The sequence below is a fragment of the Lepisosteus platostomus genome, chromosome 7, assembly GCF_059453375.1.
Source record: "Lepisosteus platostomus isolate fLepPlt1 chromosome 7, fLepPlt1.hap1, whole genome shotgun sequence".
Classification (NCBI taxonomy): Eukaryota; Metazoa; Chordata; class Actinopteri; order Semionotiformes; family Lepisosteidae; genus Lepisosteus; species Lepisosteus platostomus.
The window spans coordinates 7,594,742-7,621,949 of NC_142617.1; the positions used below are offsets into that span (position 1 = coordinate 7,594,742).

At 34.9% G+C, this 27,208-nt stretch overlaps 1 protein-coding gene across 24 annotated transcripts in view; it reads left to right on the forward strand.

Moving 5' to 3' along the window:
* The window catches only part of dlg2 (discs, large homolog 2 (Drosophila)), a 277,129-nt gene that overhangs the window by 39,330 nt on the left and 210,591 nt on the right, over positions 1-27,208 (forward strand). For 2 of the 24 annotated variants that reach the window (XM_088639007.1, XM_088639011.1), the window contains exon 1: positions 1,806-1,904. The exons of 19 other annotated variants lie outside the window; for them this stretch is intronic. In XM_088639007.1, the coding sequence (XP_088495133.1) occupies positions 1,818-1,904 (87 nt within the window). In that variant the 5' untranslated portion in view covers positions 1,806-1,817. Of the gene's footprint in view, positions 1-1,786; positions 1,905-5,053; positions 5,793-26,160; positions 26,673-27,208 lie in introns of those variants that run through there. 3 more of the 24 variants (XM_088639010.1, XM_088639009.1, XM_088639008.1) reach the window with 3 other exon arrangements.

The following is a 27,208-nucleotide window of genomic DNA, read 5'->3' on the forward strand; positions in this document are numbered from 1 at the left end:
GGTGGTATGTGTAATTGTTGGTTTAATGATAGCTAGGATCCATAATAATTTATGCTTTGTTTGAAATGATAGAAATGTCCTTTGCAGCTACATAATATTCATGGTCTGTGGCGAAACATTGTATGGTAGGATTGGGATAGGGTAGAGTTTAGTTTGGGAATCTAATGTTATAGGAAAGGAGCAGAATTTCAAAGTATTCGTACACAGACCTTTTTCTGTTAAGTTTTATTTACTTTGCTTCACATTTACATATTCCTAAAATATACAAGCCTTCTTTGCCTGACAAAACGAGCATTTTTTAATTGAAGCCTGACATGAAATTCTAGAGGTTGTTATAGCAGCATCAATAGAGATTATGATTGATTTGAACAATTTAACAAATAATCACAGCATAGTTTACAGAAAGCATGTCCCGTCTGCCTTGTGGCTGAGAGAGGTCTATTTTTGTCACTGGTGTGTTCAGTTTTATACGTTCCTAGCATAGAAGTAAAATTTATTCACAGCATCAGATAACTCCTTCTCTGCTCCACCTCAGGTTTTCTCGGTCTGAACTTTTTTCCATGATTTGACCTTGTAGGAAAGACATATTTCCCTTCCAAGGTTGGAGAGATTATACTTGGAGATTTGGGAGTGTGGATACCTTTTGATCAGTTCTCATGCAGTTCTTAGCTGTGATTTAAAAATGCTCCTTGCTGGTGAACTAGTTATTCATTATAGTGCAGGTGAGGGATACTACATTTAAAAGGGACATGGGTACATATTCTAAATAATTATTCACTGCTTTGGTAGAGTTGGTTGGAGAATCTAAGCCAAGTTCTCCATGATAGATCAACAGAGACGTCAAAAGAGAGCTCAAACAGTTCAGCGTGGGAAAGGAGCTTATCTCACTCTGAGGGAAAACAGGAAGATGCCTGCTGAAAGCAGAACATGATCATAATGTCATCATCTCACTGTGTTAGACTGAACTTCTGGGTGCCTAATTGCCTGGTCCAATTATAGAAATCATGTGAGAATCGGTTTTAGGCATTTCTGCAAGTTCAAGAAATGCAGTCTTAACTCCTAAGAAAAATTTCCTGATTGCTTATTAATAAAACAGAACATGTAATTCTTATAAAATGTAAATTATTATAATATATGTTTAATAAATAGGTTGCCTTTCTGGGTAGATATTTACAAATGTAATTATTTTTAATTAATTAATCTTCATGTTTGTTTTTGCTTTTGCGTTACAAATAAATTAGCAAATAGATTCTTAATTTGTCTTTTTTTCCAAAGTAAGATTTAATTACTTTTTGAAGTCCCAGCTTAACAAAGATTTGTTTTCAGATTCAAGTTAAATACTTTCTATTTTGTCATTTACTTTTGCATGCGTACTATAAATGTATGAACGTATACTTTGAAAGATTAATAGTAGTTAATAGTAAAACATACTATTGACTGAAGGTTTTTGCTCATTGGTTGTAAATATAATATGGCTATAGATACAGTGCTTATTTTTAGTATTCAACACCTTCTGAGTCTGATGGTTTCTGTCAGCACAACAATGAGCTAAAGGCATACTTAGTTCAGCTGAGAAATTGTAAAGAAAATAATAAAAGAAATGGGCTTCCTCATTTATTCTTCTCTGTTTACTTTTAAGCTTATTTGGTTTATATTCTGACCTTGTTTGTTAACTGAAAACAAACGTGTAAGTTGCAAAACACGTTCAGGTGTTTTCACTACATAATGTGATCATTATAAATCTGCTTAGGCTCCATCTGTAGAAAAGATTAGCCACTTCCTGAATCTCTACACACAAGCAAATTTTTGCTGAGGCCATGACATGTCCACCAATGAAAGCAGTTATAAGCGTGCTTTTCTGTGAAGAAATTCGGGCAGAAGACCACCCTTTCTTCAGGCAGAAGGTAAAGTTTAATAAATATAGAGGTGAAATTCAATGGTATAGATAAGGCCCCATAACGGATAGCTCAACGGTTAAGAGTAAATCCTTGCTGTTCACTTCTGCTTACATCCGATGTGCTCTCCAATTGCTTCTTCGTTATATGTGCTTACCTCTGTTGTCAAACACTTGACCTTGTAATGCAAAGTACCTTTCATATGTACTGTATTTTAAATAGTTATGTGCTATAGGTATGCTGGTATTATAGTCTTCAAGTCACTGAGTTTCTTTGTTACTAGAACAAGCTCAGTTACTTGAAGATAGTGACTGTAAGTGTTTTACTACTTTAGAACTGAATATACTTGTTTCTCTCGAACTGTAGGAATTTGTTGGTTATTTTTTCTGACCTTTTCAAATGAATTGTCGTATGCATGAATGATGTGTTTATCAGTACCATTCGGATTAGATATTTTTCATGTTATAACATGAGAATCAGCTGTTAAAAAAGGGAAATTTGGATAAAAGGGATCAACATCTAAAGTGACTAAACTCACAAAATCAGTTTCATATAAAAATGTTGAGTCTTCGAATATTTTATTTCCTCCTGGACATTTGTATCTGTATGATTTTGACTGTGTTTATGCAGTACATCCATCTGGGCTTGTTTTAGACTTGCCATTCAGTGAGTTCAATATAAAATGCATTTGTTTATTTGTTTAAAAAAACATACTGTACTGAAAAGTCTCAGTCACTGAAGGATTTCAACATACCTTTGTGAACCGTTGAGAATACTGTATAAATAAGACTAAATCCCTTTCAGAAAGTATTTTACAATCCCCTGTCAGTCGGTAATCTGAAAACAAGATAAGTGTAGGTTTCCATTTGAGTTCTTTAGTCTTTTTTAAATAAACTACAAAATCAGGTTATAGTTACCATAAAAGAATCACACCCAAAGGCAGCACAGTGACATGGTGGTAGCAGTGCTTCCTCACAGCTCTTTGGCCCTGGGTTCAATTCCAGAGTGGGCTGGCATTCTCTTGTGGAGTCTGCATATTCTGGAGATTATCTGGAGTCTCCGGATTGTCCCTGTGTGCTTGAGAGGGTATGTGCTGGCAAAGGACAGGTGTCTTCTGAAGGATGCTGTCCCACCACGTAAAGAACTTCTCCGTAATTTGCTAATAACATATTTTTCATAATAAATGGACGTTTTTAATCTACATGATCAATGGAGTAATTTATTTGATTTACTATATATTCTGAAGCCATGAAAAAACTATTTGTCTCATCTCAATAAATACTTGATCAGAGATGAAAAATAATGATTAATATGACACTGATGTTTAACGCTAATGTGTCCTGAGAAAGAACTGACTATGACAGCACAGCCTATAGAGAACAAATGAGAATTTTATCTGCATTTTATTTAGCTGGCTCTAAAAACGCTGATAATCTCTTTTGGCTGGCAGAACTACTTATAATTGAAATGGAAACTGAATGTTATTGATTAAACACTCACATTTTTAAAAATGTTAAAAAGTAAAAAAAAAACTTTGGGTGCTCCTTTCAGTTATTGCATTTCCTTCAAGTGAATGACTGATATACATGTATGGTACTATCGGAGGTCCTTAGGAAACAGATCAGTACTTCTGTGATTGACTTCCTACTCAAATTGTGTTTCTGCCTGGATCGGTAATTTCAGAGACTTGCCCTACTCTTTCTGTAAACTGTTGCTCCCTAGTCAAGTCTTTGACTGTTTATAGATTTTTCACTCTGGTGGCAGTGACCTCATTTCGTATGAAGTAATGACTTGTCAGTTAGAGAGTCAGTTGTGTATTTGGTACTCAGCACAACACCTTTCGTGGAGGGAGAATGTGGGAGGGGATGGGGGGGGGTTGGGCTGGCTTATGAATTATTCATGAGAGTTGAATGATTTTTAACGGTCCCTTTGTTATTGGCGGTGTGTTTTTAACAGCAGTATAATAGAGAGAGAGAGTTAAAGAGACAGAGGGACTAGCCTCTTTAGTCTTGCTGTGTCCGAGGATTGTATTGCCAAGTGCATTGAAAAGGTGCACTGTAACGTGAGTGCCTGACAATGCCTCTTGTTCTTGTCAACAACCCAGTTGGCAGTGTGTTTTTGTACAGTGAATAGGCAGCATTGATTTCCTTACTCTGAACAGACAGGATTCTCTTGATCTCTCCTCATTTTTTTTCCTTTTTTGCTGTTGGTTGTTTTTTTTTTTTGCTGCTCTCTCACTCTCTTGTTCTGTGTTTTTTGAATGGGAAGTGTGTGGAATAGGTGGGCAGAAAACAATTTATCTCACTTCAGTATGATTCACATCAAAAGCATCAGAGTCAAGCTCTGCGCCAGCTTCACTGCAAAAAAGGTAGGGGGTTTGGAGACATAAACTTTTCATTAATATTAAAGGAAGCAATTGTCCAAGACACCATTTCCTGGAGTCACTGTGTTTTACACCTGCCCCTTTGCTGAATTTAAATTGAATTAAAATAATAACAGCTTATTTCTTAGTGAGTTGGGAGTTCACTTCCGTCCACATGTAAAAATATAAAGTAATTCTTTGACTTAAAATCTTTAGTGGATTCACCCCCATTAAAAAAAAAAAGTTCTGTAAATTGATTTCAGTTTTATTTATTTCCGGTTTAAGTTGATAGTTAAAGCTGAGTGTTGAATAAAAGGATAACTTTCAGATAATGTATTTGTAACTCTATCAAAAGAAAGCCAGTATTTTAGAAAGTTAAAGCGAAATTATTATAGGTGTAGTTGTAAATGAAATAATTTTTTTCCTTGTTTCTTTTACTATCCTTTTCCATTTAGTTCAGGCATACCTATATTATTTTTCACATATAACAGATCCTTTGTACGCCATCCAGTAAATAACTGAAGTAAGAGTTGAAACTAAATGCTTAAAATGATAATAAAAAATATCATTAAACTCCTTTCTGTTTTTTCCCAAATGTAATAGCTTCAGGGGTTGTGGGGGGGAGGAGATCGAGTCGGACAAAGCCTGATGACATATCTATATGCACAGAGAGTGAAACTCATTAAGACTATCCCAGTAAAACCGAAAAATGCAACATTACTTAGGCTAGTCCATGCTTATGGTAATTTGTGCTCACTAGCGTTTTTGCTGGTTGACAGGAGACAAGCAGGTTTTTTTTTGTCTCTGTAGGAACAGAGCTTTTTAAGGGGATACTACATATTTAATCCAGTGCCATGCTAAGGCTGATTTCACATAAAAATGGTTTGCCTACAGCATATCTTGCTGTTTCAGTCATGCTCTCCCTGTGTTATATTTGGAGGACTCGTGTTTCTAATAAATAGACTCTCTACAGGAAAGTGATTGTTTTTGCAGGGCTGAGACAGCACTTTAATAGATGGTTCAGTTCTGAAGCTAACTCAGTTTAAGAGGGGAAAAAAAAGTTGGCAAAAGGAACTTGGATATTTTTGAAACAGAAAAACCAGGATCTTGATATTGAGGCCAGGTTTGGAAATCTGATTCTTTCTACTTCAGCCACTGGTTTTGCCTTTAATATCTGCTTTTCTTGCTCTCCTTTATGTTTTCAATCATCGGCTGACGAAAAAGGAATGTTTTCTTATCAAAGGAACTAACCAGGCAACTGTGTGGCTCAAAGCCTGACGAAGCAAATAGAAGTTTGCACTGGATGATGTCTGGTGGGCTTTAAGATCGTGTTAGAAACATGATTGCCTTTAGCACTGTGGAGGAGGACTACAGTTACTCAGAAGGGGCCCATTTCGAATAGCAGTCTGTGTGCATTTCTGTTCTTGCGGCTAATTCTTCTCCCTTTTTTTATCTTGCTAATTTAATGGTGATGAATACGTGCAGAGGTTAAGATATTCTCCAGAATGGACTGTCTTTGTATTGTCACAACCAAGGTAAGAGTACAGAGAGAGATAGAGAATGAGAGAGAATGTGTATCCCTGTACATTAGAGCAGTATTGCTGCATATTCTACATCACCTCATTGCAGAATATGCTAGTAAATTACTAATGGATGTAATTTGTGTCTTTATTTGGCATTATGTCTTTTCATCTTAAAGGGGTATTGTCTTGTTTAATGTCATCGTTTTTTTCTTTTCCATTTAAGTTCCTCGATTCCACTGTCATTGCTTGGCTGCATCGAGATCTTTTGAATTGTAAAGAGGGATTAACCCTGTTGTAACTGTTGCATTGGAAATGTCATGTCAAAGAACTTGTCAGAAACTTCAGGCAGCTGCTGAGGCAGAAATCAGAAAATAATGACTTTCTTTGACAGCCATTTGCTCTCACTAATTAGGTTCAGGCCATGCGCTTATATTGTAGAATGACAGATACTCATTTTTGTGCAATATTTCTGTGTTTTGGCAACATTGAGTAAAATAGTAATTTTCTTAAAGCATGAATGGCTATTGTATATGGATTTTAATTCCAGAATGAATTTAATTTCAATTAGGCAGTGTCTATCGAAGAGCTCTGAAAACTGCATGAAACAGGAAGTAAGATCTTACTTTATATGTACAAAACTGTAATTCATGTATCTAAGCAATGCCACTGGTGAACTCACTTTGAGTTGAACTAAGTACTTGTATAAATCTGACATATTTCAAAATGGAGACATCTTATTAAATACATGGGTTCTTATGGTTGTACTGTACATAATACATAGTGTACATTAATACATAATATGGTTTGTTTTTAATGTGTTTTATATTTTTGGAAATGTTGCATGTTATATCATCATGTCTGAGTTGGTAAGAATGATCATTTTCATTTTATTTAGTATATGCTAGTTGTCAGATATGAAAGATAAAAAGACCTACTGTAGGTGTTCATATTAAAATAATCTTTATTCAATGGTCAGTATTATATTCTCAGCACTTTGTAATTTTAACTGTTCCAAAGAAACATTCAGGGAAAGAATGTTAAGCCATTGTGTTCCTGTATTTTAAAAGTTCAGAAACAGTTGCATAAAACAAGTTGAATGTGTTACATGTTATACTCTAGCATTGGTTGTGCCTGTTTACTATTATCATAATTCTACTGATCGATTATGTACCAGGAGCAAAACACAACAATTATAAAAAATGATAGACGGAGCCTCAGGTTAAAGGGAAGAGCCTGGAGGTATATTTGAGAACAGTGTAAATTCTCAGGAGAGATCCCAGCTTTATCACAGCAGGAGGAGGCTTTCCAGAATTCTGCTGCATTGCTGACTGACACTAAGACTTGGCATTAATAGATCAGGGTGCTTGCCAAAAGAAATGGAAGATAATATGTATGTGTTTTAGAAGGGTTCTACTTCTTCTCACACCAGTCATTTCTTGTGGACCTACCCCAAGTTCTCAAATTGATTGTTTTAATACCTCAGTTTTCTGGCAACAGAGGTGCGTTCATACTATGTTCCATAGTTCCATGTTCCACCAAAGGCTTATCATTGTTTCACTGCTAGAAGAAAGGTTCTTTATGTACAGTGAAAAAACAGTGCTGTGTGTCTTATGTGTATGTGTGTATCCATGCCATATGCTGTGTACGTTTACTGATGCCTTTTCTAAGGTGGTTTACATTGAAAGAAACTGTGGAGAACAAAAGTATATCGCAAGCCAGATGAACATTTGAATTGGTCAGGACCAGGCTCATATCATAACTAAATCACATACGATTTGTGGTCTTACTAAATTTATGTTAAAGGAAATGCTAAAAATAATCTGTAGTCAAAGGGTCGTAAAATACTGAGAGGCTCTTGACCATTTTTGTATCTGTTTAGTTTGATCAGTTGGGTACAGTTCTCTCTTCTTTAGGGTAGGAATTGTTTGTTGTGCACTGTAGGTCTGCTGCTGCTTAACATCTTGGAATCTCATTGCTTGATGTACTGTAGATCCAAAAAGCCACTTGGATTATACCTGAAATAAAAACAGGAAGAGCCTGACACTTGAGAACTTAAGGTGCACTACTATGGCTTACTTACACAGCACTTGTTTGTTTGTATATGTTATATCAATGAGAACAATGTTTTACAAATACACCACTACATTACTCAAAACTCACATAGGTTTCTAAAGTATATTTATTAATACCATAAGCAGGAGAGTTTCTTATGCCTTTGTTAATAATTGAAGACACTCAAACAGTGTGTTCATAGTCCCTAAAGAAAGACATAGAGAAACTCTGGTTTGTTTGGCTAGTGAGAAAGGAGTTTATTGCAGCACAATTAAAAACAACATTGCTTGTCAATACAGTGAATTAAAAGGAAACTTCAGAGGAGATTGTAAGACTTGCTTTGTACAGGTGTGAGCCTTTTTCATTTTTGGAAGGAAGTTTCAAAAGCATCTGGATGTCAAGGAATACAATTTATTTTTAACTACTTATTTATATCCTTTTATATTTATCTTATTTTTCAGACAGTATTGGTTACTTAAAACGTTCTTTGCTAAGGAAAGAAACAGCTTTTTAAAGCTGAAATAGAAGAAACCCTAGCAACAATAAAGAAAATGGAAATAAAATTAGAGCATCTACAACAAATACTTAAACTCTGGGTAGTTTCTTGTCTAATGCTTGAAAAATACACTATATAATATTGTTAATATACCGAAAACATATAACTGCTACTGTTACTTGATTAATCATGTGGATTTTATTAAATACATTTCCTTTAACTGTTGAGAATTCAGTTCTTAGTGGAAAATGGATTTGAATGTTAAAAAACAGATTTGCTTATAGAATCCAATGATACCTGACTTTAAAGGTTATCGACATATAATTTGATGGGACATTGGGACATTTAGTTCTGAATTCTTCAAATTATCTCCTCTAAAAAACATTCTTCATTTAGGTATTCTTTGTTACTTATGCTTAATTATTTATTGCAAAATCATCTCTCTTCCTTAAATCTTCTCATTTTCCTTCCCTGGTTTCTATGGCAGCAGTTAAAGTAGAAGGGAATTACTTTGATCTTGAGTTTTGAATTGCATTTTCTATTATTTCATACTTTAGCCCCATTTTAATTACCTCTGACATTAATTTTATATGGTACCCAAACAAGTTTGTTTCACTGATTAGAGAGAAATGGCTTTGTCTCTTTGGTTTTACACAAACAAAAGAAAGTCCTTCTATTTGTCTTAGTGGACTTTAATTTATTAGCTTCATAGCTAAGCTGACATAGTCACATTTGATTTAAAGTATTCTGAGTACAGAACAGCTAGACAAAGTAGGCTCTTTGTCTAAATTGTGGGGAGGTTATGATGTTTATCTTAGGACATGACACAAGTGAGGGGGGAGATAAAAATGTAGTTCAGCTCTTGGTTCTCTTATAATACAGGAGAATCCCTTTGGTCACCTCATCAGTTCTCTCTGGGGTTGGAGTAGTTTCACATTACCAGTGCTCATTGCCCTGTCTGTTTTTTTTGGCTGCTGGTTAAACTTTCTGTCATCTGTTTTTCTGCATTCTATTTAAGTCTCCTAAGACTCTTTTTTTGTAATGTTAGCATAGTTCTTCGACGGTTTGTTTCAGTATCTCTTTTCATTAGCTATATACTGTACAGTAGAATTCATTTTTTAAATAAAGATGTTTTCTAAATTTTGGCATTGATCTAGACTCTGCAAGTACAAAGTGAGGAGATGAATTGAATGGCTGGGAAGATTCAATAATATTTAGTAACCTAATTGATGAAATATCTGAATGGAAAATTAGATTATCTCTGTATTTCAAGTGTATTTTCAGTCAGGTTTACAACATAAGCATGTGTTTTGAGAGAGACCACAATGTTTCCTAAAAACTTCATATGTGTTTTTACTTGGACCAGGATCTTTTTAAACTTTTTAAAATTATACAACATATTTTGGCCTATAAAATAAAATCTAGTTAGGAATAGTAAGATTTTATGATCAAGATAGAAATCCTTTTACATCTCCTTCTGCAGGTGCTTGAGAGAGGCAATCTTTAGCCTGCATTGTTGCCAGGAAGTGGTCTATACAGGCAATATTCCAGACTACCTCAATCTTTATTAGATAAGCCTGGCATTAGTTTGTGAATTGAATGCATTACAAATGAATGAACTGATCATTGTTCATGTCATACCTATTATTGAGCTGGGCTAGCAAAACTTTTACCCCATAGGATACAGACAAAAGTTCTTAAAATAAAAAAAAAATATTTTCCTCATCTATCATGTGCATTGGAACATTACATAAAATACATACAATTTAGAGCTACCTACAGCCAAGAAAGCAAAATTAAATGAAAACATTCTAATGGACTTCAATTCTTTCACTGAGTGATGAGAAACATACATGGTAGGAAGTGAACTTTGAGGTACAGTAAATGTGGGGTTCTGTGCTGTATCAAAAACAATTTTAACTTGCTTCTTGTATCTCACACTCCATAACAATTTCAACAAATCCAGAATCATTGGGGAAAAAAATGTAAGAAAATATAATGTTTTAAAAGTACAACTCATACCACCATCACGGTTTGACAATGGACAAAATCTTGAAGCATCTATATGTACTGTATATGGTAGTGTTAAAAGGGAAACACAAAAATGTGTCAGTTTTATCATTTCACAGCCTACCTACTATATACAATACAGTAGCTGCCAAGGGCTCCAAGGGCAGAAATCCATACACCTACACTATTACTGAAAACCCAGCACTTTCCCAACATGGTGTTAATATTTGAGCTCTGAGCCTTTTTTAGAAGTACTCAACTCCACTTGTAAGTGATGTAATGTAGAAAATACCTATCAGTACCAGGATTATCACAAAAACCTGCCTGGCTCTCACGTTAATGTCTGAAAGAAGTTCAGATTCCTTTTAAAGAGCTGATCCTCACCCATCCCTTCTTTCACTATGGGGGATGAAACATTCTGTCCATGAATCATTTTTAATTCCTTTCCTGACAAACTGTCTTTCCTTCTGTCAGGCTTTGCATATTATTGTAGATGTTACAACTAACAATATAAGATGTACAGGTTGTGTTTAAATTGTAGATTTTAATTAGAATGAAACAGTCCACAGTGTGTGTCCCTTCAATGCTGGTTGAAGTAGATACCAATGTATGCAAACAGATTTATATCTAGCATATTTACTTTTTTTGTAGCTGTTCTAGATAGACTATATTGCGTAATACAGTAATACTCCGCTCTTTCTCTGTTTTTCAGTAGCAGATGTGAAAAAAATCTGACTGCTGCTCAGAAAAAGCCATTAGCAATTGCAGGAAAAATTGGTCTGTGGCATTCATTTCCTTGAACTTGATGTGGAAATGATTGCAATGTAATAGTTGTTTATTTCAGTTGAAGTACTACAAGGTAAAAAATGACATTGTAAGCTGTTTGTCTGGGCATAGTATTGTGATATTAATGATGTTATTGAGGGTAAAATTGGTATTGTGGTTTAGCACTGGAAGTTGATGAACGGAACCTGTTGAGTAAAAGTAGAGTTGAAGTAGAGTACTCGTTTACATTGAACGATCATCTTGGTTATGCATGGCCGGTATCATTGATAACATTCCTAAGGATCTTTTAAGTCCTGATTTAATGGCCTTTTAGCATTTTATTTGTTTTTTGCTCTTTAGACGGTGATGAAATACTTTTGACCACAAACCTGTTGGAGCAGAAACAAACTGAGTACAGTAAAAGCTTTTTTCAAATATGTGAATACTCTGTTTTTTAATCAGAAAACACGAGAAATGTCTTTATGTTACATACATGTGTTAATGTCCTCATTGAAGAACAGCACTTACCTGGTGGTGCATCTAAAAGTCTGCAGGAATGCAGAACATAGAGCTGCTGATACTTATGAAAGTCTTTGGGTAAATTGTGATCTGATTCCAGCTTCAGATTGTTTCATTTCTTTAACTAATTTATTTTATCTGCTTTTTCCTATGTGAAGACTTAACCCGTAATTTAAATCTCTGCTTCAATCAGATGGATCTGTTCTGGTTAATTGGATGTGCTGAATTCCATTTTATTTTTCAGAGTAGATTTAACCTGAGAGGTCATTTGTCATAGTTCTTAGTACAAGTGAAAACAAACCAAAAGGACAAACGCACAGCTGAACTTTGAGGGGTACTAAATAATTTTTAGGCATGGCTAATCCCCTTGATTTAATACAAATGTTATAATTTCTCTTTGGCAACAGATGAGATGAAACAGTAAAAAGGGAGAAATGTACAAAGGTAGTGAGGCTAGCTGGAAAATTCCTGATGAATGATAAGAAAACAGCTACTACTGATATATCTGCTGTTGTATTTTTTCTGTCTTTGTGACTATGTAGAGAGGGACAAGTTATGTTAACAATGAGGAGCATTTGAGTTGGGCTGCACTGTTGGATTTGTTTATAGATCTGTTTATTTATTTTCAGTCTAGGCTTATTTTTTGTATTTTGAACTCATGTTTCTTGCATTCACATTGATCAGTTGTGCCATTTTAAAATATGAAAGAGTAGAGTGCACACTTCTTGATATTTGTTCATAGTTTATTATTTTGCAGCTAAATCACATCAATAAAATGATGCACTATATTGTGTGTATCATTTTGTAGTCACAAAACTGAACTCCTTCATTAGCACTGCTTTCATTAGCACTTGCCAGCTGCAATAAGCCTAAAAACACCTGAGTTTTCAAATGACCAGACTTGTTAACAACTTTCTTCAGGTGCTTTTGTCTGTACATCTCTGCTTATGATTTGAACATCATAAGAATCTTATTGATGATACTGTAATATTTTCAAATATTAAATGTACTGTAAATGCCTTAGGATCATGAGAACGTCCTTCTTTTCCTTCCTTTCTCATTTGTCAGGATCAGTAAGCTCAGTAAGGTTTGGGAATGCTCCCGTCGGAGGACTCACTATTTACCTCACTTAATAAATATGTTCTTGATGCCCATGGGCATGATATTTGTACCACTCCACACAGGACTGAAATAGTGAAGAGTCAAAGCCTGAAATAAAGACCCATTTGAATAGAACTGAAATCACCCCTTTGTAATAAAAAAAGCTAATATGTAGTCTGAGTGGAATAATCTGGTAATAACATGGCATTTCTGTAATATCTCATAGTATGACTTTATTACAAGATATGCTGTATTTGTTTTATAAAGTATATTTTGGGTTGTCTATGAAGTCTAGTGAGTTCTGATTTAGTTCTTCTTTTACGTGTAAGATATTAAGTCATATTTCTTTTACAATTGCAACATGACTAAAATGACCGTTGAAGAGTACCCTAAAAGAAACCATTCTAACGTCTGGACAAAATGTCTGTATTTTTGTCATCTAAAGAATTTTTCCAGATTCATTTAATATTGTATTAATGTTACTGTCACATCAATGTTGGTCCTACTTTTAGTTTTGCTGTAACTACCACTACTGCTGGTACAGCAAAGCAGTAGTGGTAAGAATAATAATTAATCGCTTGCATTTGTGTAGCGGTTTTAATCCCAAAGGATCAAAAAACATCCACTACGGAAGTGCAGCACCCATCTGGGTGATGTATGGCAGCCATTATGTGCTAGCAACCCCTCTGCAGCACAGTGATATATTTCACCTATTGAATGAAGAAGGAAATTTGAAGATCCCATGTTATATAAAAGTCGAGATTAAGCACCAGCAGTGAGGTTAAATACCCCAGCATTTATGCTTGGGTGGGAATCTCAATAACCATTTAATCAGGGCTTTGGTTTAACGTCTCCTCCAAAAGACGACACCTCCTTCAGAAGTATCTCCTATCAATATATTGGGGCATTGGTTTGGCAATTCTGGTCCAGAGGAAAGAGTTACACCTACACAATTGATAGCAGTGACCTGTTTTTCCTTAGAGGTGCTTCCATCCCAGTACTGGCAGGGCTCAATATTGCTTAGCTTCTGAGATCTGATGAGGCCAACTACAAAGTGTTACCACTGCTGTACTAATAATTTACCCTTCTTTTCTGTTTTCTGTGGAACTGAGTGAAATTTGTACCCGGATAGAAAACACGGATTATCCCCACTGATTAAGGACTAAGTGTAAAGTATAAATATGTGTGCATTTAGATTATGTCCTTAATTAATGACATACAAAAAAATATCACTCCTTGGCCAAGAAAGCCTGACCAATAAATCTAGGGTTCTTTTTCTAAGAATGAACTTGAATTTGCCAAACTATCGCTTTGGCATCAGTTCTGTAAGAAGGTACCGTCAGGGGTTTAGTGAAGATGGTCTCTCACATTCATTCATTTGCACTTCTGAGAGAAAGCATATGGTTGCCTGAGGACCAATCCACTAATCCTATTTGTGTAGTCTTTGTGTTATAAACTATAAACCATGAGCAGTAAGAAGATTTCAACTTATGGCTGCTAGGTCATCTACTTTCAGAGTTTAGAGCATGTGTTTACACTACACTAGTGAGACATTAAGAACACCTTTTAAAGGGACTGCTAGTAATATTTCATTTAGATAAATTAATTTCCTGTTCAGAACCTCATACCCATACCTCCTTCCCACGAAAAAAATGTTTATTGAATTTTTGTTCTGGTTTCTGACTGAGTGTAGGATGATGCTTAATCACTGTACTGAAAAAACAGGTTTGCAGGGTTATAGTATATTTCTGGCATAGAGTCTGACCTTGGGAGTGTTTATTAATTTACTGGGATGCATTCATAAAGATCATTCAGAAAACTGTAGTATTTGAGAAGTCAGTTTCAATCATTTATACCTTGTGTACATTCCAATCTCCAAACCCTTTTTTCCTCTTTTTCAAATCTTATTTTGAATTTTAAAACTTTTGAACTGTGAACTTCAGGGAGAGTAGCTTTAAATCTCAGGTGAGGTTCTGCTGCTGTAATTCTGAGCAAGGTGCTTCACTCATATTGCTTCAGTAAAATACCCAGTTGTATGAATGGGAAATGGGTAAAAATGTAAGTTGCTTTGGAAGTGAAATTGGGATATTAAAATTGTCTGTCAGATTAATTAATGACTGCAGTTCAGCTTCCTCTGAAACTAATAAACAAATACACACCTACTGTTTGTGGAGACTTTGTTTGTATAACTGTTAAGTATACAGTATGTTATTATAAGAAAGACCGATCATCTCATTCCAGCTACCAGACTAACTGACAAAAATGTTACTGTATGTCATACAAATTCCGTAGGAACATACTATCTATACAATCTGAAAGGAACTTAAGAGAAGAGAAAAAAAAATCTGAAAAAATGTACAGAGAGCAGAGGTTACAAATAAGGTGAAAGAATATGCAGAGATAATTTTGGTAAAGTCTTTACATATGGTGTTGAGTTGTTATGGTGAAAATCATCATTTCTTGTACAGTATTTCATTGTGAGCTTTGAGGGGATTGAGGAATGCTATGGCACAGATGTGGGCCTGGAGTGAAAATTAATCTTGCAGCAATCCCGTTTTTAAAATTCATCCTGATTTGGCACTTTCATCCTGATTGTCCTGGAACAATCTGACAGGAAGAATTATTTTCTAAAGCATAAGACATTTGGCAACAGAGATGATAGTACTGTATATGCTCTATTGTGTATCTTTCCTGATAACCTTATTACCACATGTATTTATTTTAAAAATATTACATGGGCTTTGTAGTGAGAGTGCTCCTTAAATGAACTTCAGCATAAACAAGAGTTAATAAATGAATGGTAAGCTCTCACTGACAGATGGACTTAAGAGATGAAATTGACTGTGTGAGGGGGAAAGGTTCAAAGACTTTGCTGGCAAAAAATTCCCTTTGCAGCCTAGAGATCTAGACTTCATGCACATGGACATTTATAAAATAAAAAATAAACTATGTTAGAAGTACAGGTATGTACTTGTTATTCTAAATGCCTATGGAAGTTCAACAAAGCAGACCTAGGAGGAATTGATTGCTAATTTTATGCTCAAGTTAGGATTAAATGCACTGCAGTGCTTTGTGTAAATTTCCTGGAAGGTGGCATTTGTCATTCTAAGTCTCCTCTCTTGTTATGGTTAGGTGACTTGGATTTATTGTGGTGTATGTGTGATGTGAGGTAAGCTGATAGATCTCAGCAGTGCTCTTTTCTTCAACTTTATTATCAAAAGTGGTTCAAGCAAAGAATGGTATCCATATAATGAATATGTTCAGTCCAAAAGGTGTTTTTCTTCTGCACTTGGTTTCAAAACCTTCTGTATTTATGATTTAAAAAATATTTTAATAATTATTTCGTTTCAGTAAAATATATAGAAAAACATTCTCACTGTCCGATTATGAGCTGGTTTGTGTAATACGTGGAGGATGTGAATGTTAAAAATATCTTCCTCTGCACTCTTTTTCATATAGACATGTGGTGTGTTTGTTGCTTGGAAACCATTTCCCAGTTTTTTTTTCTTTTGGGAACATATAGGTCTTCCTTTGATAAACTCATAATAATTGTACTTTATAATATTCCCATTGTTAATATTATTTCTTTTAATTTTGCAAACTGGAGACTGAATTCATTGACTTTTCTTCACAGCAACCAAGAAGCACTTTGAACACCATTATGTAACTTAGTTCATAGTAACATAGTTATTTGTTTATGGAAACCATGAAAAAACACTAACACTATATAGTATAAAGGGTTATTTGGTCTTGACTAGTAGTCAGATGTGAGTGACAAAGTGACAAAGTGAAATTTGTGTGAGTTTTAATAAAAATAATAAGAATGACAGCAGTCTAATAGCTGAATTGAAGAGAATATTATAGTCTGGCAAGTTTCAAAATGGTTATTTGTTCTCAAATACAATTACTGAATGGTCTCGACTTTTGCAGAGGTATGTGTTTATCAGATATTACTATAAAATAAATATATACAGACTTTACTTACAATCAAGGCCAAAATGTGGTACAGCAGCATTGCATTTAAAAGGTACATGCATATACATGCCCTGCCCTTTTTTGTGTTACCACATCCTGAGAAAAGTGCTTTGGATTCTGGAAAGCAATTTGTTTCCACTTTCTTCATTTTTGCAGGGCAATTACAGGCTGGCTTAAGGTTTCTGAAATCATGATTATGTCTCTTGTGCAGTCTTGCAAACTATCAGCAGTTTGGCTTCAAAAGATTTAGAGCTCTGTGGACTTGCCACTCTCGGACTAAATTTCAGTAAGAGGATTAATTTCTGTTGTATTAAAGCAACTGGAAAAAAATGTCAAGAGCAGTTAAAATGCCAGATGTACAAAAATTGGATAAAATTCCTAAAGGGATCACAATCTCTCCAGTCCTTACTATCTTTTCCGTTTAGGTCAATTTGAATGGATTTTTTTTGTTGTTTCTTTCCTTTTCAGTGTTTTTCTCATACAAAATTTTCTCATACTAAATTTAGGTCGTGTACAAGTATGAAACACAGGGGCTAGAGCCTTCTCTAGCCCCTGTGTTTCATACTTGTACACGTCCTAAATTTAGAGTCTGGGTGCAATCATCTGCATTCAAATGGATCCATAAATAGTGACGTCTTTACTTAAAGATTTTAACTCCTGGATTTAAACCTATGACATTTATACCAGTATAAGACTATCATAATAATAAATGATCCTCTTATGTGGAAGTGGTTCTTAGAGAAGAATAAAACTTGCATTTCAAGTCACCTTCTTCTCTATCTCTGATCTAGAAAGAAAGTCGTACTTCTCCACATGTTGCCTTCTAGGGCTCTGAGTTGCCTTGCGGCACTTTGCATCAGAAATGTCTGCTAAAACCTATTTTAAAACTGTACTGAGTGTGGAAAGACACATCGCTCTAATTATGTAGATTTTATATTCATTAAGTTCTGCCTAATCTATAGTGATGAATCAAGATTTTGTGTAGATGACCCTGATGGAGATCAGCAAGGGATGCACCGTATCATGTGCAGAATGATACGGTACAACAGTACAACAGACCAATGAATGGGAAAGTCCTAGTAGGACGGTCTGGGCAGGAGTCTCTGCAGAACTCCATGATTGACGCCAGCATGGCTGCATGGTACAACATTATTCCAGTCCTAAGACCTTACCTGTTGCCCTTTGTGTGGACTCATCCTGATTTTACAACATTCCAGCAGGAAAACACATGCCCTGTGGATGCCCTACTTGCCATTCTTGTGCACAACTTCAACATTTGTTTGATGACATGTGGCAGTTTGCTTAAGAGCCCAATGAACAGGCACATGTTCTTAAAGGCTTCTGAACAGAATGTGGCAGCAGGTGCAATCTAGCACAAAATTATATATAGCATTGCAGATATATAGCTTACATGTCTTCAAACGGTGGCCACAAATTCAAACATTCACAATTTTGTCAATTTATTGCACTTATGAGCGATACGTTTCCTTTGATAGCATATTTTAAATCCGAGGTTCCCTGCCTCAGACATTTATTTATGATTTAATTTATTTTAACTATAGCTTAATGTACTTAGTGCGGTCTAGCTTTCCTGAATCAGTCTTTGGTGATAATACATTTTATTTGCAGAACAATTTATATTTAATTTTTTTCTTGAGGTACATACTACTCTTGGGTCCTGGGTTCACATTGGTATTTACAGTATTAATGTTTTTTTCTGGCTGTCCAAAGGCATGTTAATAAGTTGTGTCTCCCTGTATACTTTGTCTGTATGCACCCATGTTAATTTAGTGCGAATATACTGTAAAACCAAGTGAATACATGTTTTACATTCTACAGTATATATTTAAATGTAAAGCTGCTGTATCTATTTGTGTTTAGATTATTACCACAAGTCCAAAGCCACAATATATATATTTCGTACCAAATTTTAATGGATTAACACTTAAAGAATGTTATTTGATATTTCAAATGAGCAAATAAGCAAAAAACATATTTCCCAAAAGAAAAACTGGCTTACAATCATCTTAAAAAAACTGGCTTTCAAACATTCAGAGATCAATGAGGGCATCCTAGCTTCTAATGAAAACAAACTTAGAAAACAGTCCGTGAACTGACTTTTCTGAATGGCAGCTTGCCAGGGGATTTCCATCTGTCTTTAATTTCATTGGTTTGTTAGCTTACAGACTGATCTAGGGTCAGGCTGTGTATGCAGATCCTAGCTGTGTACAGTTCATGACTGGTGACACCCAGTGTACTGGACACATCTACTGTATATTAGGAGTAATTAACCCCCTTGTCATACACAATACTGTGCTGTAAACCATTAAACCCAAGTAAATCAATTTAAAAAAGTGTGTTATATTACTGTTGTGCACACTCACCATTTAATTCATTCAAAATATTTTAAGACCCTTAATATTTTCACAACCAACATACAGTAATTTTTCAGCACATAACATACCATAGTTTTTCAAAGTTCAGAAAATGAGCAAGAAAAGAAAAACACTGGATGAAAACTGCTTAAAAATGACTTGCAGTCTTAAACATCATGGCAAATCGAAGAAGTGCTTTTCAGCCTTGGAAAATGTACATCTAAAACTTTCTCTCCAAACTATGTGAATACATTTCCGGTCATGTAGAAGTGAGAAACTGTCGATAATTTGTAAATTCAATAAAATGGTCCCTATTCTCTTAGCAGAATTAAAGTTCATGTAAGTGTTGGGGAACAGTACTGCAAAGGAAAAGTAACTCATTAAAAAAAATCAATGATTCTCAAGGAGCCCTTACCTGCTATTTCATGCTCCAGTGTTCCTCTGCTCTTTAAAGCCCGAGGACATTCTCACATAGCTTTCCAATTTTACAACCATTGCTTCCTTGCAGCTTCTCAAGTCTGAAAATCAAGTTTTTTTCTGGTCGCTTATAATGAGCTGATGTGTGCTGTAGGTTCCCTATCCCATGGAAAAAGATCCTTAGGACTATAAAGATTACGTAGTAATATAACAAACATTAAAATGTAGTAAATACCATTTAGAGGCAGACTCGATTAATTGTACTTTTATTTTGGATGTTCATAATTCTCCTTGAGCATAAGAAAGTTTGCAAATGAGGCAATTTGCCTATTTTCCATCACAGTGAGGCTGTTCTGCTGTATTTTCTCTTTTAATTGCTTGCAAGTACAGTAAATATTCGGGTCCATTTTTTATTCTTTTCTCAGTTTTGTCCTGTAACAGTTCTATTTATTGGCTTTTACTAGATGAAGCTTTGATGATGTTCAAATATTGTGCTTTTAACATGGAACCAAAATGCCCCAAAACCTGCAATTATTTGTTAAGGTTCCACAACCAGGCATCTTTTATCCAAGTTTTGCAATATCACTCCAGCTAAGTTAATCATCTTTAAGGAAACAGAAGAGTTTTGTTTGAAAATCATATTGTGTCTGTGAATTAATATATGTTATTTCCATTAATGTAATGAATGAAAAGCATTCATATTTATTAATAATTATGTATTGCAACTCAGAACTCTTATGAAAGTTGATACCTGATACATACTGCACATAGACTCATTTTAGAATTACATGCCAGACTTGGATTAATGACAGAGCAATTAACATGAGAAAACAATTGATTCTCATTCAGTTAGCTTGAGTTTGTATTGATTGTCTTGGAAAGGCTGACCTGCCTTCAGTTTCAAGTACTTTGTAAAGAGTGTACAGATCTATGTAGTGCACAGGAGGCTCAACAGTAATTCTCAATGCCAGTATTTGTCATTGCTTCCAAAAAGTTTGGAAATGTTAGCTAGAAATAGAAATGGTAGCTAAGTGTTTTTTGAAAACAGAGCTATAACATAAAACATACTTTACATTCAATTAGCTTAATAAAAAAATAACAAAATAATAGCTGATCTATATGAAAAGCTGTGAACAAAAAGAGGCCATTCAGCCCATCTAGATTGTTTGGTAGGTAGTAACTAGTTGCTTTGAGAACCTCATCTAACCACTTCTCCAAATAAGCCAATGTAAGGACTATAACAACAAGACTGGGTATCTTACTCAAACTCCCTCAGCACATAATTCTAATATTGACTTGACAACAAGTTTCACACATGTGACACAAGTTATACAAGCACTTGGTTTAGCTGTGGGTCTCTCCTACATACTTGTGTTTCTACAGCTCATCTAATTATGCTGTTTTTGAAATTCTTGATCTTAGTGCCAAGAAAACTGCTATGCTTGGGCAAAAGACATTTGACTCTGTGACAGGGATTTCATCGGAATGTCCAGCTTGTGCAAAGTGTGAATGATGAGATGGCTGTCTACATCAATTTTATTAATGTGACCAACAAAATCTAATAGCTTTTAACTTAGTGTTATTTCAGCTGTTTAGAATCTATGTTTCGTTTTGTCCCAGAAGAAATGGTGTTGTCTGCTCCTTTTTTGAGGACAGCAAATTGATTCAGACTTGCTCAAGGACAGCGAAAATCTAATTGTTTAGATTATGCCTTCAGATGAGGGCAAGCCTGTGGTTGTGATGGTTTCTCAGATTTATGCCTATTTAGAAAGGCAGATAGTAACCTCGAACAGAGTGTTTATGTCACGATCAGTGTGCTCACAGGATTTACCATTTATGTTTCACTGAGTATTCTGCCCCTTTAGAGACTGAAGTTAAATATCCACAACTATGCTTAATCGGTTTACCTGTTTAAAATGTCAGTGATGACTGAAGTGAATCATTGCCTAAAGATTTGATTTTTGTTTCCAAGTCTAGAATTCAGACTTTATATATGAATTGTAAAATGAATTAACATATGGCCTTGTATTTGCATCATAGCATATTGAATTTGTTATCATTTAAAAAAATAAAACTTATGAATTATTTTGATATTTTCTAGATGGATGCGTTCAGCTTGTCGATTGCTAGGAGTTACATTCTGCATTAATTAATCGTTTGAAGTCTTGTTACTGTGGGAATAGAGTGATGTCTTTTTCATAAAAAAATTGGGTCACGTTATTGTTTTGAATAGCTTAAAAATAATTGCATGTTTTTTTATTATAAACATATTTTGAATGTGGGACATTGATGTCTTTTATGAGGAGTAAATTATGATTTTGTATTTGATGTCATAGATTTGTTCCTGCTCAGCTGGTTTTTTTTTCTTGACTAGTGATCAACTCATACTGTATATATACTGTGTATAATTTAAATAGGTTAGACTGGGGAGATGGATCAGAATACAAACTGCAAAGGAACAAGTAGATGTGAATTTCAGATTGAAAAGTAAAAATTAAAAACACAACTTTTTGGCTTTGGAGCCTTCACAAATGTTGCTTACAACGTCTTCTGTTTTTTGTAATTCATACATATTAGGGACTGTAGAGACTCACACAAAGCTTGCTAACACCAGAAGTTAGAAATATTTTTTATGAAGAACTTAAAAAATAGCAATCGCTGTGATATAGTAAAAAAAGAACAATGAGGTGTGAAAATAAAGTAACATTCTTTGTTGAGTTGCTCTGCCAAGACTTCTTCTTGTATGATATTTCTGGTACGAGAGATCTGTTTTAGCTTGATGATTTATAAGGAAGAACTGTTTTACTGACTTCTTATTTAGGTGTTTGATATCCAGTCAGGAAGGGTGTGAATGCTAACATAAAACCCAGAGCTATATAGACTTTTTTGCAATCCGGTTGGGATCCAGCCTGCTGTTGTTCCAATTACACTAGTTTGCTAATTCTTTACTGGACCGAATACTAGTAAATAAATACTTTATCCACACATATTTAATGTCTATGCCACTTTTTTTCTCATTGCATTCAGAACCTCTGTGATTCTAAAGCCTTTGTAACTAAATGTGTTTTACATGCTAATATCTTTTTTGGAATGTATACAAATTTCAGCTGTGGATGTCAGATTTCTTATCATTATCATTTTCATACGTACATTATTCCTACCCAGGAGTCATTTCCCTGGAGTATGCTTTTATATTAGGGTTAAATTTAGTGTTATGTGAAAGTAGTTTTACATGCAAACATACATTACATCCTCATGAACACACCATCTTCTTTAAATTGGTCAGAATGAAACTTTTTTCTTAAAGTTCTTTTGAGGTATTATTAATGATATGTCAAGTAATTTCGTACTGTATACAGAAATTGATATTTAGGAATAGTTCCAAGGATATGTGTTAAGCAGGATTTGATGTGGTGATCATTTATAAACTTTTTAGTCATCTATAGTTTTTTCGGCACTCACCATCAAAGCATTGTTGCCTTTTTTATTTTTTGAAATCTCTTCACACAATTAATGTTTAAATTTGGGAATTTGAGAGATAGACCACTTCTTCTTTTCACATGAAATAATCTTATTTGAAATGACATATGGATTACGATTTCTGTGACTGACTCCATTCCCAGAACAATTTGAGAGTGTTGGTTTTAATCGTGTCAGGTGACAGACGTCTGACCAAGGTACTATACTATGGGTAGGTAACTCAGACCTAGGTAGATTTTTTGTAGGCACTAACCCACTTTCTCCAATCACTCATAGGCTTCTGTATTGTTTTACTGTGTGTTCAAATGAGCATAGGCTACACCTCTACATTTCCACCTTGAAATGAATCACAAAGTACACTGCTCATTTGAATACAAGCTGAGGTTTGGTGTGATTCATTTTATAGATGTTTGACCAAGATATCAAACAGCACAGAGGAGGAAATAAATTTAAAGGTCTGTGTACCGTCACACTGCTTCAGAAAATACAAGTATTCTAGGCAGACCTCCATTCTGTCTCAGACTTCCCCAGAATTACTAACATGTGACCTTGACCTTCCCAGTTAGTAAATCACAATCCAATTTAGACCTGCGATCAACCTCCACAGTATTACTGCACTGTGTCCCATTTAGGCTTTAGCCTTTGATTAGTCCTAATAAACAAGATAATTGATTGCAAGTCTGTGAATCATTTGTGTAATTTTGATATAATTTGTGTTTGATATAACCTCTATCCTTGGTGACAGTAAATTTATTATTTATTTACTATGCTACAATTTTAGTATTCTTTACAGGATGAATTTGTGGACCTGTACAGTATGACATTTATTTAACCAAAATTTGCTTAGGTTCCTTTAACCAAATATGTCAGTGTGCTAGAAAACTGAATATTTCTTTGCACACTGGTGCCCGACTGCAAGTCATTAAAGTATGTAATGTGTTGTATAACGGATGTGAGAATATCCCGCTGACAAGCTTGATCATTCAATCTGACTGCTCAGATTTCTTGTATGTCTCTTTATTCTCAGATCTTAGAGGAAGCCGAAGTGGATGTTGTGAAAATAGAACAGCTTCTTCATTCTTTTCTGAAAATCATTAATACTAGGATGGCTGGACGCAATGATCAAAATTAGAAATCTGGATTATAAACCAATTGTGCTTATTCAGCTATAGACCTGCTTTTCTGCTGGCAGATTTTAGGCTGTTGTCAAAGTGATGCCAAAGCTTTAAAATGCATGAGTCTGAGATAGCGAATAGGTTTAATCTTCATTTGTTCTCTTCTGGCTTTCCATATACGATATGCCCTCCTCCCCCTTCCTTCACCCTCCCACGGCTCCCTGTCTTATCCTCCTCTTTCTCCCACACTCTTCATCCCCCTTCTCATTTTTTTCCCTGTTCCCAACTCTATCCGGTTTTTCTCCCTATTGCAGTAAAAAAACGCAAGAAGATCTTTCTCATCTGTACTGTAAGCTGCTAGCCACTGAACTACTAGTTACCACGGTAACAGGGAGGCTAGTACCAAAAATATATTCTATAAAACATCTTTGATATCTCCCACGGCATTACGCTTCATGCCTGCATAATGCAGCTTTCCAAAATTTAAGAAAGGGCGTATCGGTATTCAGTGTAGCATGTAGATTTTTAACCTTTATTGAAAAAGAAGTATGAATAAGCCATTGGAGAATTGGGATTTGATATTATTAAGGAAAACAAGTGGGGAAAAATTATATTCTATACATCCATAGATATAAATTTTAAGTAACACCTCTACTTAAATGCAAAGATTCAATTTTCAGTTTCTTTGGCTTTATTTTCCCCTTCAGATTTTTGGAAAGTATATAGTGCACCTGATGGCCAGAAGCTGTAACTGCAGTTTTTTAGGGTGTTTAGTGAAATGTATTTAATTTATTTTTAATGCAACTATAATTCAATGTAAGATTTCAGACGGTAATTATAATCACATTTGTGAAACTCTGCTGTCTGTTTTTCAAATATTTTTCATAGCAGAATCTCATTCTATGGAAAGTGTCAATGTTAATACTGTAGCAAAATGGTAGTACTGTATATTCAGAACTGTTGGAAAGAAAACTTTCCATGAACTCAAATTCTGCAATGTCTGTAAAGTTCTGAATCACTGTGACAAAACATAGTCAAAATGAATTGCATTAGCTTTAGCTTTGATAAAAAAAAAACATTTTTATTGAGAACTACTGTAACAGTTTTAAGTTTTAGTGCATTTATGTTACTGAAATATATGAACATATTAGTTTTACAGTTGTAATTACTTTACCCAAGAGGGACTGCTCAAAGTACAGCAGGATGAACACATCTACTTCTTGTTTTACCCTTTGCAATATAAACACTGATAAAGATGTAGTGTACACTGAATTATTAACATAGATTTCTGTAATTCACAAAAAAATGTAATAGAATAAAATAATTTAATAAAATTTGTTGAAAGGGGAGTCAACTGCAGTAAATCGTGTATGACAGTCCCTGACAAGCTTCTGCACAAAGGATCTGCTAAACTAATTTGGGTATAGAAATGCATCTTGTGGCCAGGACAAGACTAGGGGTTTCGGTCTTCTACAGAAACAGCTCAAGTAATTAAGAACCTTATTGTCTTACAAAAAATAGCATTTTAGTTTTCCATTAACACTTTTTCAGCGCTTTTCCTGTAAAGTATTGATTTATAGGCATATATCACAAACAGACTAACACTGCTTTTTTGTAGCAGTTTGAACTGTTTCATTTTTTGTGGTTGGAGGCAAATGGTTTAAACAGGCATCTTCAACACAGTGTGCTGTTTTGGATTTCTTGCTTTTGTTTAATTTCTGGCTTTTTGATTAATGACAAAAAATCTGATAAGACTAAAATTTATGTTGAGGATGTCTAATGTTTTAATAATTTCAACCATCTGAAAAAAGCATCCTTGTTCTTTTAATTTCAAAAAGTTTGTTGAGATGACATTGATCTAAACTGCTGGTTATAGAGGATATTATTAGGTTGTAATATTGCAACAATTTATTTCCAGTTTGGGCTAAAATATATTTTTTACTGCAGAAATACGCATGCATTCTGTTTTGAATTATACTAGATGAGGAGGCAGCACTACAGACGGGGAAGGATATTACATAACATTTGCTTTAAAAAAAGGGATATTCCATTGTTAAGTGTCATGCTGCATCTAATGTTCTTCTGCTGGAATTACCAACAGACGTCCCAGCTACAAGCCTTTCTCCACATTCCTGTTCTGTTTTATTTATGATTAGTCGAATCCTCTACGTCGTGATCATGCCGAGTAACAAGTTAAATTTTAATTCCTCACCTCCCTCTCTCTTTTTTTTCTTTTACGAGTGAAATGACTACAGCACGGGCTGAAGAGATTTATTCTCTCCGTTGCTGAATTCTCTGCCTATTGTGGTTGTCAGGTGAAATGCTCAATACAGCAATAAAGCGATCTGCAGCAGCATTCACTCAATGCCTTCAAACCATGTATTTTTCTAAAAGTCACCAAAACAGAGATCAATACATTAACAAACTGCCATAGAGAACGCTTGTCTCTGCCTTTGGAAGCACATGCTCAGGGATGTAATGTGTTTGTGATCTGTGCTTTTTCAAAGAAGCTCGACAGTGGTCCTTATGCTCCCTGCTTATTGCAATGTTTTTTGCATGTTACTGTGCACTGAGGACTAATGTGAAGGTAAGGAGAGATTATGTGGGTAGCAGAATGTGTGAGGAAAAAGTCTGTCTGCCTTGTCTTTGAAACCATGCTTTGGTAATCATAATGCACAGGTGGTTGTGATCTTTTAAATGTACATTGTGTTTAAGTGTGTGCTTTTTCATGCACTTGGTGATGTTGCATTGCTATTGACCTTGCTTGCTTGTTTTAATTGTACTTAAAATAACTATGAGTAATACAGAAAAAAGGTCGATTTGTTGACGGTAAAAAGACTGCAGTCTTTTTTTTATTTTTACTCCCAGCAGTAAATAAATAATAGTGATACCTCTTCATGATTTAAGACAATCATGATAGTGCACAAGTTAAATTAAGCGATACATCTGAAATACAGCAAGAACAGTTAGTCAAGAATGGTGCTGCAAAGGAGGGCATGTTTGCAGAAGTGTGTTGAAATTCTAATGTTATTCTTCCTTGTTTTGGGGGTTAAAAGAGTCAGCTTGCCTTCAGCATCTGCCTTGTGGCTTGTGTGAAGCTGGAGTAGCAGGAGCTTTCACTGC